General features: G+C 42.1%; 1 protein-coding gene across 2 annotated transcripts in view; it reads right to left on the minus strand.

The window, feature by feature from the left end:
- Positions 1-4,761: 4,761 nt before the first annotated feature.
- Positions 4,762-22,271, minus strand: part of NFKBIB (NFKB inhibitor beta) — a 31,297-nt gene continuing 13,787 nt past the window's right edge. The window contains exons 3-7 of one of the 2 annotated variants that reach the window (XR_003943720.1): positions 19,543-19,774; positions 19,314-19,402; positions 15,765-15,998; positions 13,045-14,353; positions 4,762-4,772 (exon numbers count right to left, since the gene is read on the minus strand). Coding sequence is in view for 1 of the 2 variants with exons in the window: in XM_030217579.1 (XP_030073439.1) it covers positions 14,306-14,353; positions 15,765-15,998; positions 19,314-19,402; positions 19,543-19,774 (603 nt within the window). In the remaining variant the exon portion in view is untranslated. Of the gene's footprint in view, positions 4,773-11,317; positions 14,354-15,764; positions 15,999-19,313; positions 19,403-19,542; positions 19,775-22,271 lie in introns of those variants that run through there. The other variant, XM_030217579.1, reaches the window with a different exon arrangement.

The raw sequence follows: 22,271 nt of genomic DNA on the forward strand, positions 1-22,271 counted from the left end.
TATTGATTGTTCATTTTAATAACTAGCTGAAGTAACAACCCTGCATGATTCATCTAGGGAGCAAACAATGTTTTTATTTAAACAGCAAGGATTACAGCCCCTTCCCAAGTGCTGCCCTACCCCAGCAGGGATCTCTCCTATCAAAACCCTTTTCCCCCACCTGGCTTATACTCCCTTCTAGAACTATTCTTATAAGAGACAGGATTACTAAAATGTTGGTTTAAAAAAAAGCAAAGACCGGTTCAGCACATGGAGCTATATTTATTGACACCATTCACTGAGGGGTTAATTCTCTCTACCTCTCTGGTGTGTAACACCATGCCCAAATGTTGTCCAAATGTCAAAAAAATAAGAGCTTTTTTTTCCACACAAGCTTCCTATTGTAAAATATTGTACTTATATGTGTTAGCACCAGAACCATTTAAGTATCAAAAATGGCACTTACATATGCAGATCCCTAGGTGCTGCTGATTTTTTCTTTTCAAACATATTTTTAATTAAAATGGTTGTTGCTGAGGCTCGTCATGCGTGTTCTTACCATAGAGTTTGTGTTCAGCGAGAATACTCATGATGTTGTGAAAGTCCCGCCTTCTACACCCACTACCCACAGTTCTGGTGAGGACTGGTTAATACAAGGGTGGACAACCTCGGTCCTTGAGAACTGCAGTCCAGTTGGGTTTTCAGGATTTCCCCTATGAATATACATGAGATCTATCTGCATGCACTGCCTCCATTGCAGGGGCATATCTGTAATGAGGCCACGGGGGCCAGGGCCCCCGTAGATTTGGCCCTGGACTCCCCTACCGACGGCCCTCGCAACCCCCCTCCCGCCACCAACCTGCCCTCGCCGACCTTTGCTGGCAGGAGACCCCAATCCCCCAAAGCCGTCGTCCTTCGTTTGTTTTCTTCTTTCCGAGTCTGACTCGTCTCCGACGTCCTGCACGTACACAATGTGCAGGACGTGTGCAGGACGTCAGACTCAGAAAGAAGAAAACAAATGAACGAAGGACGACGGCTTCGGCTGGCGGGGGTTCGGGTCCCCCGCCAGCACAGGTAAACGACAGCGGGCGGGGGGTCGAGAGGGTCATCGGGCAACAGGTGTTGAAGGTGGTTCTGGTTCTAGTGGCGGCGGCACTGGGGGGGAGGGGGCTAAAATGTGCCCCCTCACCTTGGCTCTGGACCCCCCTACCGGTGAAGTCCAGATATGCCCCTGCTCCATTGTACGCAAATAGACCTCATGCACATTCATTGGGGAAATCCTGACAATCCAACTGGGTTGCTGCCCTCGTGGACTGAGGTTGCTCAGCCCCAGGTTAATGTATTCATCAGGGGCATTCAATTTACAAAGCAAAAATTCTAATTTAAATGAGATCGGTGTGTTTTATTAATACGAAGAGGCCAAAGGCAAACAGATTATTAAACAAAAGATTCACCAGGTTTCTACGCACACTATTCTGATTACTGCTTATTACCCTGGATACAGATCAATGGTCCCAAATCTGAAAAAAGTAGTAATTAATACAGTTATGAGGTAGTATTTGGTTATTTTCCACTTAGCTTAACTGTTTTTAGAACAGGGGTTCTCAACCCAGTCCTCAGGATCCTCTCACTGAACATAGGAGCCAACTTTTCAAAATGATTGGGGCTGCTGAAAGTTTTTTTTTACAGGTGGTGCATTCCCCCCTTCCCTCCCTCTCCCCCCTCCACAGAGTTGCAGGCCACCTCCCTCCCTCCCTTCGAGTTTCAAGCCCCCTCCCTCCCCTCTCTCTCCTTTCCCTCCCCCTCCCTCTGAATTCCAGAGTCTGTCCTCCCTCCGAGTTCCACAGAGTCCGTCCTCCCTCCTCCCTCCCAGTTCCAGGGTCCCCCCCCCCCGAGTTCCAGGGTCCGTCCTCCCTCCGAGTTCCACAGGGTCCCCCCTTCCTCCCTCTCTCCCGGTTCCAGGGTCCCCCTCCCTCCCTCCAAATTTTAAAAGTAATCTCTTGATTTGACTTACCTCGTTGGGGACGGGTTACAGCGGCCAGCAGCAGCGGTAAAATGGGTGCAGGCTTGGCCCTTCTCTCTCTGTCAGCTCTGGTCCCGCCCTTGCGGAAACAGGAAATGAGGGCGGGACCAGAGCTGACAGAGAGAGGGCTGAGCCTGCACACATTTTACCGCTGCTGCCGGCCGCCGTAACCCGTCCCTGACGAGGTAAATCAAGAGATTACTTTTAAAATTCGGGAGGGAGGGAGGGGGCCTGGAACTCGAAGGGAGGGACGACGACTCTGGAACTCGGAGGGAGGGAGGGAGGGAAGAAACGAACTACTTCCGGTGGGTGGAATATTGAGGGTGCTCGAGCACCCACAGCACCCACGGAGTCAGCTCCTATGCCACTGAATATACATTAGATACATTTGCATGCACTACCTCCATTGTATGCAAATCTCTCTCATTCATATTCATTGTGGGTATTCTGAACACCTGATGGCTAGGTGTGTCCTGAGGACTGGATTGAGAACCCATGTTCTAAAATCAGTTAAGCTAAATGGAAAATAAGCCGGTTGTATAAGTTATAGCCATGTCTAATGAGTACAGCAAGAATTCTGCACAAAACCAAACAATTAAATTAAGCAGATTACAGGGCTGTCTCTTCCATTAGGTAGAGAATGCAGCAATTTTAAGGGCAGCACCAGGGATTTCACTATGTATGAGCAGTCCCCAATGACTATATTGGCCTGTACCCCTAAAGTTAACCAGCACAGAAAAGCTTTCTATCCTGCTCCAGCACCTCTCCTGCCAAGTAGAGAGGTGAGACACGTGGACCCAGCAGAACAAGGAAGGGCTAATGCTCCCCAATTCAGCCTCCCTCCCGCCTCCTATTGTCCCTCTATTCCTTCCTGTTCCAGGCAGAACAAGAGGGAAGGGAAAGGGAGGATAGATGGAGAGACAAGCAATGCAGCTAACTAAAGCTTCTTCCTCAAAAGACAGAATGTTGCTGCCAGATTAATTTTTTTTTCTGCACATATTAGTGAATGGCTGTGGTGAAATGGTGAATTTTCCAGCATATGAATTATAAGAATATTTCATGAAGTGTATTTCTCTAGTTTGGCCAGCAGGTGGTGCATGTTTTATGTTTAAAGCTGTTACAGAGAAATGACTGTCTCTTCTTTAACATAGAGAGGAAGTAACCTGCAGTGATGTGGCCAGCTACTTTTTTAAAATGCTGTTCTGGGTTCTGATTGGCCCAGGAGTTCAAATTCAGTCTGGAAATACTTAATTTTTCTCTAGTCTCAGTTTGGAAGTAGAGAGAGAAAGACCTCTTTACTGACACCATGTGAGCAGTTATATTCTGTAACCTGTGAGCAGCTGTATTTCCTATAGCACGTAAGCACCGCCACGCTGGGAAAATACCAAAGGTCCATCAAGCCCAGCACTCTGTCTCCAACAGGCCCCAAGAACCTGGCAAAAACCCAAAATTTAATAACGATCAATGGACTTTTCCTTCAGGAATCTATCCAGACCCCCCTTAAACTCAGCAAGGCCAGCTGCTGTCACTACCTTCTCAGGCACTATCCAGGTAATGATAAAATGTTTAGTTTTATAATTGATCCTTATTCAGTGACTTGTTATTTGTAGTTATTTTCCATCTGTTTTTGTAGTTCAAATGTTCAATATTTTATGACAGTAAACATTTTTTAGTTTATTGACTCTGCTTGCCTGGACTAAGAATTCTGGTGGTTTGTGTGTTGGCTCTGTGGGTGCTTTGTAGGAACTAGACCACTGGGAGTGTAGCCCCAGTAACCTAGAAATCACCGGGGATAACTTGAGAGTGGGAGACTTGCCCAGAGGCAGTTGGGGCCCAGTTGGTGGGAGGAGGGTGCTAGTGTAGAACACATGCCCAGGTGCACGTGGACCTAAGCTGTGCTGGGGATAGACCCTCTAAGTGGCCGCACAGTTAGCCCCAAGCAAGTGGCTAGACGTTTCGTGACAGTGGGTCTCTCCTTTATTAATAAAAATTTATTGGTTGCCTGTTGCAGCCCATACTGAATTCATACTCTGCATGTTGACTTATAACATTCTATATGGTAATGCACCATCTTATATGATGGAACTAATAGCTTTTCCTGCTCTGGGTAGATCTAGGATTTCTAGAAATCCATTATTGTTGCATTATCCAAGCCCAAACAATGTTCGTTTAAAATCTCTATTTTCTATTACTTTTTTAGCTGCTCAGACTTGGAATCCTTGCCTGTTCAATTAAGAAGCCAAACCTATTATGGTCAATTCAGACAGTTTTTAAAAACACTTCTGTTTAAGAAATTTTTATTATGTTAAGCGATGTACAGTAGTATTGTTAAATTTGTAATTCTCCAAGGATTGTTTGGATTTCTTGGTTTTCGTAATCTGCATAGAACTTGGTGGACATTGCGGACTGTAAGAATAAACTGTAAATCCACACTTCAGTTCCTGTCCTGCAGAGAATAGGAAAGGAGGGGGTTAAAACTGGAGTAGATGAGCTCAGTTTTTCTGGACATAGTTCCATTTCCAGTTGGTGGTCACTTATTTTGTATTTGCTGAAATGTTCTGAATGTATGGCCAACATGAGAAAGTCTATCATGTATTTTCAGTGTTCTGCAACTTGTTCTATTTTCTAAATAGGAGGTGCATTTCTGTTAGTAAATTTGAATGTCTAGCCTGCCTTTCTAGATACAGTAAAGTCTCGATTACCTGACATAAATGGGATCCACTCCTTGTCAGATAACATGGAAAACGGTAACCCCCGGGTCACAACATTGCTATTTTGCAGTAAAAGCAAGGTCTCAGCTCATAATGGTGCCATATTGCTGTAAAACTAGGGCCATGAATTTGAAATGTCCCTCTGTGATAGGCTGGAAAACGGAAAGAGAAGCCGCATGCTTCTTAACGGCAATGCAGTGATATCACCGGGGGCCTGCTGGTCAGATATGCCAGATAGTCGGATCAGCAAAGTTCGGATAATCGAGACTATACTGTAATGCTCAATGCAGATTACTATGCTTTTAGAATGCACATCCAATAAATCCCCATCACTGTGAGCTAACAATCTAAGGGTGCACCTGGGACAACAAGAGCTAAAGCAACTAGGTATAGGCAGCCAGAAATTTTCTGTTTCATGATGTTTCCCATGTTATTCTGGGAATGTTCATTTTTGTTTGGCTGGGGGTTTTTTTTTTTGTCAAAGGAATAAAGTCATTGAGTACACACTCTTCTGAAAGAAAGGACACTATCCTCTGGATTCTATATGTAACCCCTAGAAGGAGGATCTCCTGGGAGTCACTATGGTGATGGGAGCTGGCAGAGCTACCCAAAGTAGGGAGATGGTGAAAGTCTAGCCCAAGCAGGTAGAGTGGTCCAAGAAATAAAATTACTGGACAGTGAAAGAGTGGGGCCTTTGGTTACCCCGCCCCTGCCAAGACCCTGAGTACTGAGAGGGGTCCTAGACCTGGGAAGGTGGAACAGGGCCTCTACTGGAAAATTGTAATCTAAAGAAGAGGAACTTTAGGTCAGACTCCGGAGCAAGGAGTCATGACAGAGGGAAGGCCCGGAGGGAAAAAAAACACCCTAGGTGGGGAAGGAGTTGGCGTGGAGGAGCCTCAGTAGGACATGGCCCAGCAACACATGGGACCACTGGTTTGGGATGGACTTGAATGACAAATAACTGGATGTAACTTTTTTTTTTTCAGTTTCTCTTTGCCTACTCTACCCATGAACTATAAATAGTTCATGAATCATTTGTTGAGTTGAATTACTAAAGAGTTGGAGTTTACCTGCTGTGAATGCTGGTTTCTTCTTCCTGGGAAACCTGGGGGGGGGCGGGGGAATTCCCTCCAGCCTACCGGAGAACACTCCCAGTCTCGGCCTGCGCCCAGCTTGTTGGACTCAAAGTTTTGTGAATCCTGGTCAGGGTATCTATCCCAAAGAGCTTAGCCAGTATCCTGTACTAGTTTGAGGGGGACCAGGGTTACATATATATGGCACCAAAATATTGGCGAGAATTCAAGATGTGTGCACATGTAAAATAGTTAATGAGCTATCAAGTATGAATTAATGGTTCTTATCAATAACTACACTTAATTGGCACTAATTTGGATTTGCATCTGCTTGCCCGCTACTTGATAGTCGTCCAATCCCCTTTATCATTTTCATCGCTCTTCTCTGTACCTTTTCTAATTCCACTATATCTTTTTTGAGATGCGGTGACCATAATTGCCCGCAGTTTCTGAGGTGCGGTCACACCATGGAGCGATACAAAGGTATTACATCCTCATTTTTGTTTTCCATTCCTTTCCTCTATCTAACATTCTATTTGCATTCTTAGCTGCCACCACACACTGCGCAGAGGGTTTCAAGGTATCTTGCCATCGAAGAAAAAAACAGTAATGTGACAGCGTCTACAAAACATACTTTAAAAAAACATCTATGTTTTGGTGGCTTTTTAAAATGTTAAAATTAAACATAGATCTAGAGGCCAAGTTTCAGACCACGGGAGTTAGACCAGCTAATGCCCGCGGTCAGAGCTGATTCCAGATATTTATTTATGGTTCATTTGCATCCCACATTTTCCCACTCATGCAGGCACAATGTGGCTTACAGAAAGTTAAGTAAATTTACAATGTAAGAAATACTGAAAAGTGTACAAAGAATAGACAGGGGGAATAGCAGCTAACAATGGGAAACGAAGCAGGGTGAGGGTCGGGAAGGGTGCAATCAATCAGCAGAGTAAATAGGGGAGTAAGTTATAGCAAAGAAGTGGGTCTTCAGCAACTTCTTGAGCCAGTTTACTTTTAGGTTGTTTCAAGATAACCGGCTAAGTCGACATATCTTGAAACCGGCCAAAGATATTCTACGGTTTCACACGACCAACTATGGCCAATAAACTTGCTTTAAAAATCGTCAGATAGCCGATTATAGTGCGATTTAACCAGCTATTCACTAACTGGGGATAGCCAGTTATCCCCCCACTGAATGTCAGCAGATAGCCAGTTAAGTGCTATTTAACCAGTCAGCAGCCACTCTGGTCAGTTAAATAGAGCTGAATATCGGGAGGGGGGGGGGGGGGCTACTATTTACTGGTATGTTACCAAAGATTAGCTACGTGGTAGAAGAACCGAGTTAAATATTTTCTACTATCATATGCTTTTAGGGCTTGTGTGACAAAAGCCACATTGAGCCTGCAAATAGGTGGGAACATGTGGGATACAAATGTAACAAATAAATAAAACAGTGAGTTTTTAAGCCCGTGGAACTGTATTATTTCTTGAAGTGTATTTCTCTAGTTTGGGCAGCAGGTGGTGCACGTTTGTCTAAACTGTTACAGAGAACTGACTATTCCTTCATGGTATTCATCCCAGAGTATTAATAGAACTAAAAAATGAACTTGCGGAGCTACTGTTAGAAATATGCAATCTGTCCCTAAAATCGAGTGTAGTACCGGAAGACTGGAGGGTAGCCAATGTTACTCCGATTTTTAAGAAGGGTTCCAGAGGAGATCCGGGAAATTATAGACCGGTAAGTCTGACGTCGGTGCCGGGCAAGATGGTGGAGGCTATTATTAAGAATAAAATTGCAGAGCATATACAAAAACATGGACTGATGAGACAAAGTCAGCACGGATTTAGTGAAGGGAAGTCTTGCCTCACCAATCTAATGCATTTTTTTGAGGGGGTAAGCAAACATGTGGACAATGGGGAGCCGGTTGATATTGTATATCTGGATTTTCAGAAGGCGTTTGACAAACTGCCGCACGAAAGACTCCTGAAGAAATTGCTGAGTCATGGAATCGGAGGTAGGGTATTATTATGGATTAAGAACTGGTTGAAAGATAGGAAGCAGAGAGTAGGATTGCGTGGCCAGTATTCTCAGTGGAGGAGGGTAGTTAGTGGGGTCCCGCAGGGGTCTGTGCTGGGTCCGTTGCTTTTTAATGTATTTATAAATGACCTAGAGATGGGAATAACTAGTGAGGTAATTAAATTCGCCGATGACACAAAATTATTCAGGGTCATCAAGTCGCAGGAGGAATGTGAACGATTACAGGAGGACCTTGCGAGACTGGGAGAATGGGCGTGCAAGTGGCAGATGAAGTTCAATGTTGACAAGTGCAAAGTGATGCATGTGGGTAAGAGGAACCCGAATTATAGCTACGTCTTGCAAGGTTCCGCGTTAGGAGTTACGGATCAAGAAAGGGATCTGGGTGTCGTCGTCGATGATACGCTGAAACCTTCTGCTCAGTGTGCTGCTGCGGCTAGGAAAGCGAATAGAATGTTGGGTGTTATTAGGAAGGGTATGGAGTCCAGGTGTGCGGATGTTATAATGCCGTTGTATCGCTCCATGGTGCGACCGCACCTGGAGTATTGTGTTCAGTACTGGTCTCCGTATCTCAAAAAAGATATAGTAGAATTGGAAAAGGTACAGCGAAGGGCGACGAAAATGATAGTGGGGATGGGACGACTTTCCTATGAAGAGAGGCTGAGAAGGCTAGGGCTTTTCAGCTTGGAGAAGAGACGGCTGAGGGGAGATATGATAGAAGTGTATAAAGTAATGAGTGGAATGGATCGGGTGGATGTGAAGCGACTGTTCACGCTATCCAAAAATACTAGGACTAGAGGGCATGAGTTGAAGCTACAGTGTGGTAAATTTAAAACGAATCGGAGAAAATTTTTCTTCACCCAACGTGTAATTAGACTCTGGAATTCGTTGCCGGAGAACGTGGTACGGGCGGTTAGCTTGACGGAGTTTAAAAGGGGGTTAGATAGATTCCTAAAGGACAAGTCCATAGACCGCTATTAAATGGACTTGGAAAAATTCCGCATTTTTAGGTATAACTTGTCTGGAATGTTTTTACGTTTGGGGAGCGTGCCAGGTGCCCTTGACCTGGATTGGCCACTGTCGGTGACAGGATGCTGGGCTAGATGGACCTTTGGTCTTTCCCAGTATGGCACTACTTATGTACTTATGTACTTATGTAGTTAACACTGATAAGAGGTAACCAGCAGTGATGTGGCCAACTACTTTTAAAACTTGTTGTTCTGGGCTCTGATTGCCCAGGAGCATAATTCATCTAGCATATATGGGCTTTTTTTTTTCTCTCATCAGCCAGGGAGAAAAGAGAGAAGGATCTTTTTGCTGAAGCCCTGTGAATAGTTATATTTGATAACTTGTGAGCAGCTATATATCCTGATCTCCCCAGGTACTATTTAGATGGTAAACAAATGTTTAGCTTTATAATTGCTCCATAATTCAGTTACAAGTGCACCTTTTCTGTTCATTGTTCTTAATTTTTCATGACTTTTTTTAGTTTATCGCCTCTGCTTGTCTGGACTAAGAATCCTGGTGATTTCTGTATTGGGTCTGTGAGTGCTTTCCGGGACTGTGGGATCACTGGGCGTATGGCCCCAGAGAGCAGGAGTCTTGCCCAGAGGGAGTTGGGACCCAGTCAGTAGGAGGAGGGTGCTAGTGTAGAGCACAAGCAGCAGGCAGAGCAGGCAGACCTAAGCTGTGCTGGGGATAGACCCTTTAAGTGGCCGCAGGGTAGCCCCAGCCAGCTGGCTAGGTGCTTTGTGATAGCTTGGAAATGACAAACATAAAATGATGTAAGACATGATGAGGCTCATTTTCAAAGCACATAACCTATGTAACTTTGTAAGTCTATGTGCTTTGAAAATGAGCACCAATATCTATTACATATAGGTCAGCACAAAAGGGATAGAACAGATGATGGAATCTTCAACATCAAGCAGCCATGTTTAAACATAATTCAAGCCTCCATTGAGGCCAATGTAAAGATACACAGAATGGGGTTGCCCTGTCCTTAACCTCACCTATTATTCCCTTACCCTTAATTGTTCTGTTTACCTGTCTTATCTACATTGTAAGCTCTTTGAGCAGGGACTGTCTTTTTGTGTTTGGTGTACAGCGCTGCGTATGCCTTGTAGCGCTATAGAAATGATAAATAGTAGTAGTAGTAAAATGGTCATTCTTTTCAAAGCAAAAATTAAACAGCCAGCCATGTTTTGAACTGTCTGCGATCTTTTTTGTAAATGTTTTGATATGCTCAAGTAAACTATGCTGCAATAATCTAATTTACTCAGGTATGAGCAATTACACCATTAACCTAAACTGATCCTGATGAATACATTTTCATATTCTTCTTAGTTTTCACATGATCCAAAATCAACTTGCAGTCAAATAACCTACTGAATCGTCCATAGATAAACTTTAGGCATAACCATCGATTTTAAGATGAGCAATTTTTCTAAAGTATAAATTAGGTTTTCCACCTCAAAAGTAAAGTTCTTATCAAATTCAAGGTTATTACCAATCACCAAAAATGTTGTCTTCTCCTTGTTAAGCAAGTAACTGCTCATCCAATTACTGATGAGACACACATCGAGCTACTAGAGCGAGTTTATCTTCTAAATCAGAATCAATTGTAAACAAAAGTGATGTCATCCACATATATGTAGATTTGGTAACCAGCTCTTTCAAGTAGGTTGCTTAAGGTAACAACACATTAAACAAAATGGGAGACAGTAGGGTCCTCTGAGGGACTCTGCTGATAGGTGACCAAAAGTCCAAGAAACTCCCCTCTTCATGGTAACCACATCAGACCTGTCTAAAAGAAAATCACGAAATCATTTCATCACTGTGCCAGATATTCCAATACTACCCAGTTTCATCAAAAATGTATTGTTAGTCCAACAAACAATATCAGCGTATAAGTTTTGTTTTCATTGACCTTTATTTCTGTTTAAACATACAAGAATATGCTGAAGTGTTCTTTAGTTGGTTAGATTCTTGACTGTTCTGCCTAACCATGAAATAGTTTTTTTTCACATTTCATTTAGTTTAAAAATGTTACCAGCTTATCCATATTACCTAAATAATCCTTAGCTTATCAATCTCATTTATCGTTTGATATTAGAACCAGTAATACATGTACACAGGCTGGGACTGTATGTGACTTCAGGAAACTTAGAGGGCATCTTGCTTTGTCAACATGTGAAATCAAACAAAATAAAACATGGAAAAGAAAAATAAGATGATACCTTTTTTATTGGACATAACTTAATACAAGAAATGTTAATCAAGAAATGTATTAAGTTATGTCCAATAAAAAAGGTATCATCTTATTTTTCTTTTCCATGTTTTATTTTGTTTGATTTCTATTGATAACCTTAAGAGTGGACTAACACGGCTACCACACTCCTCTAATCAACATGTGAACAAATTCATACATAAAGTGGTTAAAGGGGGAAAAATATACACATAAATAGCAAAAACAAAACACAAGATGTTATCAAGCTTGGTCATTTAAGCTGTTTTAATTCACCAGAAGATAGCACCATTCAACCACACACATATAGGGACAGTGCATCTGTGTCTGCAATGGAAAAAGACATTGCTGTAGGGTCGCTACCATGTGTCATATTAGACTCCCTGGCATTAGAATCAACACTACTATGACTTCCTTCACGGTAGAAAAAAAAAAAAAACCAACATGTCATCTTCCTCCTTTACAGGCTGACACATCACTTAAGAGACTCAACTCATGAGATTATGAACTTGTTGGAAATTTTGTGTCCTAGCATTGGCACTGCTGAGCTACATGGATGTTTGAAACACTTAGTGCTAAGGCAATCACAGTTTATTTCTATCTTGCATAAAGGGGAGAAAAGAGAGGGGGGCAGGACAGTGTCTTAGGACTAGGCCAAAAGTTCTTTAACGTTTGGTGTCAGGAACCCCTTTGACAATCTAGTAAAACTTACAGACACACTCAGAAAAATGTATTTACATGCAAAACATAAAAAATACATATATAGATTTCATTACAAAGGACACAACTGTGCTTAAATCCAGTTATCAAAATACAAAAAAAAAAAAAATAAAATAATGTGTTGACCATTATCAATTACATACTTTCAGAGAAACAGGTACTTCACACAACCCAATGTACTTTGTTTTCGCATTTTAACGATAAACATTGTTTTAGTGAGATTTATTGAGGTGAAACATCTTTGCTGCCTGCATTTCTTATTGAATGAAAAGATTATTTTCACTAACTTGTAACTGAAATTTAAGTGGTAGGTTTTTTTTCACATTCAAGTGCACAGACCGGGGGGCAGGGAAAGGGGTCATCTGCGGACACCCATCCCTCATCTAGGAAATCAGAGCAAGCAGTAATTCTCTAAATTAAATACAATGTGATCGAAACATGACAAGTCTTTTAAAAGAGCAGTTAGTTTTTAAGTTTCTTCTGAAAAGGATTAATAGTTCCACACTCAGGGAATAGGCCAACAAGACTGTACAATTTACAGTTACATTTCCTTTCCTGAAGACCCTTCTTTTTCCACCTCCATCAGAATGCTTTTCTTACCTGAAAGCAATCGCATACCAGTCAGCTAAAAGAACCTTCTCCCATTGTTACCATTTAGCACTAGATTCTGTACAGGTTGGCAAAAGTTGGGTGCAATCACAGATCCACATGTAAATTAAACCGGCTACTAGATTATATCAATTATTGGTGTTAAAAAAGCACTAATTAGCAGTCATTAGTAATTATACTCAGATCTACCCTGCTCACCTACCTTATCTCCTGTGGCACTGAAAAGGGGTTGTGGCCAGGAGAGAGGAATGGGCGAGTCAGAGGTGTGGCCAGGATTTAGGCACACAGTTCTAGTATACTTGGGATTTCCACACCGGACAGTAGCTGGGTGAAAGCATTTATAGCAGCCTCTGGCTGGCATAAGTGCTCCTCACCCAAACTTACAGACACAAAACTGCACATGGAACTGTTTTTACAGAATTCACACTTAGTGGGCATCATCCCGGCGTTTAACTCTGGGGAAACCTTTACCGCAGTCTCCCCTTTGTGCGTATCAGGAATACCACAGGGAAGCTGGTTTTCATGACCGAAAACGAAATGAAGTGACTGTTTAAAGGAATTCTGCCATGTGACCAGAAAGCTCACACTCTTCTTTAATTATTACCAAGGCTTCCGACTTAGCACTCCCCAAATCCTTATATCATCACAAAAATTTTAACAGTACAAACAGGGCTTTTGACCAAAGAAAAACCAGCAAGTTACAACTGGACAGTACTCACTTACCTACACTACGCTCTGCCTCTTATTCACCCTTCTCTGTTCGTTCATGTGCCTACCTCGACTGCGCTAACAGCTTTCGTTTCACAGCTACAGCACTTGTACAGTCTCAGCCTTCATACAGAACTTTGACAGTTTCTTTCGTGAAAGGACGGCTGCTAGCCCAAGGTAGACAAGTTAAGTGAACAAGGATCATCCATCTGCAAAGAAGGGCTGAAAAACCTGGCTGGTTCTGGCAGGAAGGATTTGATGAAACCTTTTCTGCCTTCTTTAAGTAGGTCAATCAACACATTAGAGAGAGAAATTCCATCCATCTGATGTACAGTATATTGTGCCGATACACAGACGATAAGGATTTGAAGGGTGTGCTTGAGAGCAGAAACAAAGAGAGGAATTTCAGAATACATGGTAAAGAGCAGCAAACCAAGCCAGGAGGTGAGAAAAAGGACATAAACAGGGGGTTGGGGGGGGGGGGGGGGGGGAAGGGTTCATGTGCAAGAAAAGAGGGAAGAGCTACACTGAGCAGAACTATGAACAGCTGCCACGTCCAATGGAAACACCGTTCAGACAATAAGCTGAAAAGGTAAGAACAAGTGTGCAAGGATGACAGCAACATGGGACCAAGCAGGACACTGTTTCACAGTGATCAGATACTGTACAATACACCACCTACACTACTCCATTCGTTCAAAACCTGCCACGGTCACCTTCATGTCATCCATCATCCACAACTCTCAAAATGCTCACCATAATTGCCACAAAGCCACCTAAGTCCACGCTACGAAAAGCTCACAACCTTTTTCAGCCACGCCTTCCCCACCAATGTAACAATTAGCATACAGGTGGCTGTACCCATTCAGTCTTCTTCAAATACCAACACCACACACACCTGGAAATGTTCTGTACATCAGAATACAGAATTACAAAGTTGATAACTCTCCTACTCCGGGTCAGAATGATGTGAATAAAAACAATGCTGTTACCACAGAAAGGTTACAAGAGACGAGCACTATTCCAAATGGGAAAAAGATATGGAGACAGCCATTGCTTTCATACAGAAATGTCTTTTCAACTCGGTTGAATGAGCCTACAGCAGGTGTTCTAGGAGAAGGGTGCATGAAAGAACTGAGCTTCACACACGAAGGGTCACTGAAGTAGTGGTGACGGGGGGGCTGTAATACCAGACGATGCTCAGTGGTCACAAGGTACAGTGTTGATCACAATGTCATCGTATTCTTCCTGAAACCAAAGAAACCAACAAACTCATCATATACTCTTAAAAACCAAGTAACAGAATTGGTTATTGCATACAATCGCACCTGAAGAAAACAAAGAAGGATAAGGGGGAAAAGTATCTCAATCAATTACACAATATAATACTGTTCCATAATGACTAATAAAATTTATCACGTTATTTTATGGAAAGTTTTCCCGTTACAAAAACAGACATATTTTTTTAAAATGCATAAACAGCCAATGCAACCCAGGGAATTCTGACTCGTCCTTGGAAACAAAGATCAGGCTTGAGATGTGTTAGGTCCAAGAAAACAGGGCAAGCGATCCACAAACTCTAAGATACAGGTGAACAAGAAAACAGATCAGACTCTGTGGTCTGAACTAAAAGCTTCTTCCGAAATAAAACACAAACAAGCCCGACCCTGGTTGTGTGATATTAGCAGAAAAGCATTGAGAGGCTGCCATCTTCTGGACTGTGTGGTTTCTTTACTAAGGTGGTGAAGTGCTCCCAGACCACCACTTTGGTACCGTTTAGCCCCTCACAACAGCCCTTGCATGGACGAAACACAGCAAGTGTCGGGCTTGTGTTTTACTCCAGAATAAAAGGATCTTTTAGCTCAGACTCTAACCGGCTTCTTGTTCACTGCCATCTTGAGATGTATTAGACCTATGTTCACACATTTATATTTTCTCTGATTTAGTTGGAATCCTACACCAAGGACCTAATATTATCTCAGAGTAAATATTCACTAAAGATGTTAGTAGATTTTAATTCTGAAGGGCACTTTAATGAATTTTTGATAGTGTCTGCTTGTTTGATGACTTGTACACAGGACTACATTTTTGCATGTGCATCCTGGTCCTGTATTGAAGAAGTGGACTTGGGTCTTTCCCCAACCTGAGATTTGTAGGGTTTGAAAATAAGCTGGTCTTGGTGACACACTGTACTCCATCTAGTTTCTTTCATTACAAACTTTACCCTTATGCAGGTGCTTTGTTGAACCGTGACCACATTGGGTATATAACAAGGCTCCTTTTATGCATTTTTTTCATTATATGTTTGTGTTTATTTTATGGAACACTTTCACATCTAAGAATCATTATTTATTTGCTTGTTGCATTTGTATCCTACATTATCCCACCTCTTTGCAGGCTCAATTCTGAATATCACTCATGAACTGAATTACTTTGCATTTTGTTAAGCTCCCACTATATCATTCTCCATCCTTGGGCTTGGTGGGGAGGGGTGGGGTGGGAGAGATCCCTGTGCCAAGGCTTCTCTCTGGTGAGCACTGTGCTAAAGACAGCACAGAGGATGCCTGGGAAGTCTCTCATCACCTGTTCATTCCCCATTTCTCATCACCACTTGTGATTATTTAAATGGAGGGGACAACCATGACTGTCAATTCCTTACATCACTTCCCATATCCAGGCTATCATCAGACTCCCAGTCTGGTTCCTCTGAGCCAAAGTCCCGCAGCATTTGCAGGATCTTTTGTTCAGGCCGGTAGGAGGCGCTGTAGATGGGTGTGTATCCAGCATACATCCTGGCACCCGTGTCTGCACCTGCGTTCAGCAGACACTCTACCACCTCAGGGACTTGCGACTCCACCGCCAAATGTAGAGGACTGCGGCCACAGCTCAGCTCCTGCACAAAAAACAAAAACCCCACATAAAAACATCAGCACACTCCACAAAGTAATTAATCTCTCTCCATTTCCCTTTTTGCCCCTAAAAAATATCTTCCAATCCTTTGGGCTTCCTGCTCAAATCCACCACCACTGCTTTATCACACCATCTGTTCATTTCTAGCTTCTATTTTGCAGGTGAAGTACACATTACACAACGAACAGAAGAGCTGCTTACTGTCATAATTGGCGCTGTCTAGCGTCTTCTGAATCTCATGGATGTTTTGGGCACGTGCATGGAGATCCGTGGAATACAGCAGGGTTTGAGCATAGGTGTACTGTCTCTCCTTGCACGCCGAGACTGACTCTTCATTCACAACTACCCTGGGGGATGAGGGGAAGAAGGCATTCCCCTATTGTTGTAAACCTCTTCACCACGACACTCCTTGGCCAGAACCATGGTCAGCAGCTCCCTCCACATCCTGCCTAACGTGGACTCTAAATATGGCCACCAAAAGCCTGATTTTTACGCAGGCATCAATATGAAGTTGAAAACAGGATTGAAATAGGAGCATTCTACCAGTTTGTTTGTTTTTTTCTATAGTTGAAAAATGCGTTACACCTTTTTTCCCTATTCAATGTTAAAAAAAAAAAAAAAACCAACAGAACAAAACACCTTTTAGGTGAGGCTAGAACAAGGGATAGATACTGGAATCTCCACCTTGCCCATAAGATTTTAAAAGAATTGCCAGTACTTTTTAGACTCATCTTTTAACAATAGAATATCAGGTGAATGCTCTAGTTAGGTATTTTAAAAAGACGAGACAAATCTGAATATTTGGTATTATTTTCATCAACATCAGTTTAAAATATTAGTTCAAGCTTGTATTTTAACACAACTTGATTTTTGCAATCGTCTTTTGTGTCTGCAAAGTCATACTTAAATTACGAAATCATCAAAAACACTACAGGTAGACTTGTAAACCATGTGAGTATTGGTTACCAGTGGTTGGCAGAGCCACATTCAAATAAAGTCTTATAAAGGTGTATTTTCAAAGCACTTAGACCTACAAAGTTACATAGTAACCTATGGAACTGTGTAAGTTCCATAAGTTAATTGTGCTTTGAAAATGAGCCCCTTAGTATTCGAAATACAAAATCAGGCTCCATTTAACCACATTTTCAGCACTTGCATCATAGAAATTACCTGCTACACTTTCCAGATGTAAAGGGAAAGGGGAAGGGAAAAGGGAAATGAGACTTGATATACCGCCTTTCTGAGGATTTTGCAACTACATTCAAAGCACTTTACATATATTCAGGTACTTATTTTGTACTAGGGGCAATGGAGGGTTAAGTGGCTTGCCCAGAGTCACAAGGAGCTGCAGTGGGAATTGAACTCAGTTCCCCAGGATCAAAGTCCACTGCACTAACCACTAGGCTACTCCTCCACTCATTCCACCAATAAGAGCCAACCTCATCAGTGATGTCACAATGGCTTGATTGCCCGATACTTGGCTCACTTCTGATATTGTGATGTCATAAGGGACAAGGGGAAAAGGAAATGGGACTTGATATACCGCCTTTCTGAGGTTTTTGCAACTACATTCAAAGCAGTTTACATATATTCAGGTACTTATTTTGTACCAGGGGCAATGGAGGGTTAAGTGACTTGCCCAGAGTCACAAGGAGCTGCAGTGGGAATTGAACTCAGTTCCCCAAGATCAAAGTCCACTGCACTAACCACTAGGCTACTCCTAAAAAAAGTGCTCTCTCAAACTTTCAGGTATCAATGTACCAGCGTTGACTTGAAATACACTGTCATTTGAACCTAGACATTAAAATAATGATATGACTTTTTTTTAAAAGATGTTAAACTTCTAAGAAATATTTCTGCTTAAGCAATTTTGTCATTTAAAGATGACTATTTCCTAGAAATGCCTAGCTTTTCTGTGATCTGCATAGGGCTGTATTCAGTGATATGCAGAATGCTAAGTTTAAGAACATAATAGCCATACTGGGTCAGACCAATGGTCCATCTAGCCCAACATCCTGCTTCCAGCAGTGGCCAATCAAGGTCGCAAGTACATGGCAGAAACTCAATTAGTAGCAACATTCCATGCTACTAGTCCCAGGGCAAGCAGTGGTTTCCCCCATCTCCATAAGACTATGGACATTTCCTCCAGGAACCTATCCAAACCTTTTCTAAACCCAGATATGCTAACAGCCACTACCATACCCTCCAGCAACGAGTTCCAGAGCTTAACTACTCTGAGTGAAAAATTATTTCCTCCTATTTGTTTTAAAAGTATTTCCATGTAATTTCATTGAGTGTCCCCTGGTCTTTGTACTTTCTGAAAGAGTGAAAAATCGATTCACTTGTACTCATTCTACACCACTCAGGATTTTAGAGACCTCAATCATATCCGCCCCCCCCCTCAGCTGTCTCTTTTCCAAGCTGAAGAGCCCTAACCTCTTTAGTCTTTCCTCATATGGGAGGAGTTTCATCATCTTTATTATTTTGGTTGCTCCTCTTTGAACCTTTTCTAATTCCACTATATCTTTTTTGAGATACGGCAACCAGAACTGAACGCAATACTCGAGGTGAGGCCGCACCATGGAGTGAAACAGATGCATTATAATATTCTTGGTCTTGAGTTCCCTTTCCTAATAATTCCTAGGTTTTTTTGGCCACAGCCACACACGGAGCAGATTTCTGCGTATTGTCCACAATGATACTGAGCTCTTTTGCATGAATGCTGACTCCTAAGGTGGACCCCAGCACCAGGCAATTACGAGTTGGATTATTCTTCCCAATGTGCATCACTTTGCATTTGTTTTGTATGGTACTGCATTAATGAAATATGCAAGAACAAGCCCCTGCAACACAAATGCCAAACATTTGCACCTAGTCTATGCCTATACTCATGTATTTTATATGTATGTATGTACAGTCACAACCTTCCCAACCCCCGTGATATGCATAGAAGTACACACTGTCTTGTCATCATGCAAACGTGTGTGTATACTGCTGGGTAGTTTTATTAAAGACATTTTCAGCATGTAAAACAACCTTTATAAAATGACCCTGTGTATCACCTCATGCAATAATGAGGATTGCCCATTCTTTCCGTAGCATTCACAGCTGGATCAGGGAACACATTCCTGGGCGTGGAACTAAACCCAGGTCCTCTATAATGGCCTTATCACTGAGTCACTAGGCTGGCCCTAGTCATGTTTTCTAGATCGTCCACAACACCTTTCTAGCCCCAGCTCCTGTCCAGCCTCTCCCTCCAACCCCATCACATTTCACTTTGCCCGTTCTCGGTACAAACCTGTTTGTTAACATTGGCTCCTGATGCCAGGAGGAATTTGATCATTTGCAGATCTTTCCTGATGATAGCAATGTGTAAGGCTGTGTAACCTGCAAAAGGAAGGACAATGAAAATGAAGACAGACCTTTTTTCGGTCCCTTGCTGCTAGGTCACCACCACATGTTCATTTCTAGATTCTTTTTTTGCAGGTGAAGTATACATTACACACGGAGACAGAAGAGCTGCTTACTGTCATAGTTGGTGCTGTCTAGCTGTTTCTTAATCTTATGGATGTTTTGGGCACATGCATTGAGATCCGTGGAATACAGCAGGGTCTGAGCACAGGGGTATTGTCCCTCCTTGCATGCTACATGGAGCGCAGTGTTGCCATTCTTCTCCTGGATACAGGGATCAGCACCAGCCAGAAGCAATTTCTTAATGAAGGTTGGGAGCCCAATAATGACAGCGATGTGCAAGGCCGTCTGAAGAATACAATGAAAAGTGACAGGAGAACCAAACCAAAAAAAAAAAAGAAAAATCTGTGGATAAGGTAGGAGAATAGTAATAATAATAAAAAAACAATCCCCCCCCACAAACCCTACCTGCTAATTTCCATTCTTTGCGCCTAGCCAGACCAATTCAGATACATGGGCGATGCTTCCCTACCAGCAAATGAAGGTGGGGGAATAGGCAATCTCACTGATATCATCCTATATAAAGTGCCCATACAGCCGGATAGTCGGCTCTCTCATTCCCTTTCCAATCTTGTATCCACTGTTACAGTGAATCCAAATGAACTAACCTCAACGATAAAGAAACTCTTTCTGCAAAACAATCCGAGATCCTGCAGACTAAGCCATAATGGGTATTTTCTGAATATGTTTACTGCTGTAATTGCCTATATTCAGTTTATTCCTGCTGTACACTGCCTCGGATGAAATATAGTGTGTGTGTGTGTGTGTGTGTGTATGAATGCAAGTAAACAAAAACAAATTAAGAAAGCAAGCTGAGACATCTCTCAGGTGGACTCAGGATAAGCCACAGGAACAAAATTATCATCATGCAAGTAATCTGCTTGCCTCTTGGATCTAGCTCATCAGTTCAGACCCTCTACAGTAGGGGTGGGCATCCAGTCAGGTTTTCAAGATAAGTCACAATGCATATGCATGAGATCTATTTGCATACAATGAAAGCAGTACATACAAACAAATCTCATGCATATTCATTGTGAAAATTTCAAAAACATGACCGCCTTGTGCTCTCAAGGACCGCGGTTGCCCACCCCTGCTCTAGACTGAGTGGGGTAAGCAAAGGCCAGTTTGTGCCACCTTTAAAACCTGCTCCATTCCACCATGATGCAGCGAAAAAGGGAAACGCTGGCCAGTCAGTGGGACGGTGTTGATTATACAGATAAGGTCTGTATAATCAGACTGCCCCAATTTGACTGCCCTATTTGACTGACTGTACATTTGTCCTTTAGATTGTAAGCTCCTTGAGCAGGGACTGTCCTTCTCTGTTAAACTGTACAGCGCTGCATAACCCTAGTAGCGCTTTAGAAATGATAAGTAGTAGTAGTTTTTTTGAAAATTGTCCAAATTGTTCTAAAGTTTTGAAACTTATGCTATAGAATGGAAGGGGTTTTTTTTATGCCTACAAAGTGACTGACCTGTAGTTTCTCAGCATATGTTACAACGATGCCAAGGTTTTTTCCTTCCATTTTCTTAATTTGTGTGTTAGCATTTGAAGCATAAGCATGCATGTTTTATAAAAAGGCTGTTTTCACATTGCATATATTGATATTGAAGAGTATTTGTATTAAATATAATTTTCTTTCTCTTCTCATCCTTTTTTTGTTTGTACATTTAGTAAGCAAAGGCCTTCCCTTCAGGACACCTGACCAGTATGATGCATCCTATTTGGACTGAATATTCAGGTGGTAATGTTTAGAAATGTAAAGATGACCAAGTGGATGCCTTGCACTTGTCCTCTGGTGAAAAGATTCTCTGTTCCGCTCAGAAAGCAACTTGAACGTAGTCAAATCAGCCTTACACCTTAGAGGGCTGAGAAACCTCTCGAGACAGATATTTGGACTCTCAGTTTTTGGGTTCAAAAGTTAGAATTTACCCTGATTTATCTAGAGAAACTCAGAAAAGGCGTAGGGGTATCCTGGCTCTTCGAGCCAGGACCTTGGCTCTTGGAGCGAGTTTTATTTTGAAATTTCCTTGTATCTGTCGTATTCTGTATCAGTCTAAACAATTGCAGTTTTTTGAGCCCAAACAGTTAGAGGAATTTTTGTTAAGCAGAGACGAAATAGTGGTAACAGTAGGGTAACAGATGCGCACTGTTAAGATAGGCTTCAAAAGGAATAGCCGGGAAGCAGTAAATTATTTATTTCCTTGTTTTCTCAAATGTTTATTTGATGATAATAAATTTCTTATATCTTGGATACTATTTCCAAACTTTATGGACGAAAGTGTTGTTAATTCATTTCATTTAATGTCTGTATATGACATAATTTAAATTTATTGTAATATTGTGATTTTCTTTTTTCTATCTTCTCTATTTTGGAGTTGTATAAATATGAAAATGTAATTTAAAAAAAAATAAAAAAAAGAAACCTCTCGAGACACAGGCCTCTATGATGGTTTCCTTCAAACCTTAAAGAAGCTTTGCCCTTCCCCTTACCCCGATCAGAGGATAAATGGATGATCCGTTCTTCAGAAAGGATATGTGACCATCAGGTATTTTAACAAAATCTTGCCAGAAAGTCCCATAAACGTAACCTTCCTGATCTTCATCCCTTTTGAATGAAGCAGATCTGGTTGATTAACATGAAACAGAGAAAACACCATGGGAAGAAAAGAGGACACCGTGCAAATAGCAAGGACTGCCTCGAAGATGACCAAAACTCTCTAGGCAGAGCAAATGGTTATCCGCAACACAGGATCTTCAGTCTTATCTACCTTCATTTTTCTCCAT

The sequence above is a fragment of the Microcaecilia unicolor genome, chromosome 11, assembly GCF_901765095.1.
Source record: "Microcaecilia unicolor chromosome 11, aMicUni1.1, whole genome shotgun sequence".
Taxonomy (NCBI): Eukaryota; Metazoa; Chordata; class Amphibia; order Gymnophiona; family Siphonopidae; genus Microcaecilia; species Microcaecilia unicolor.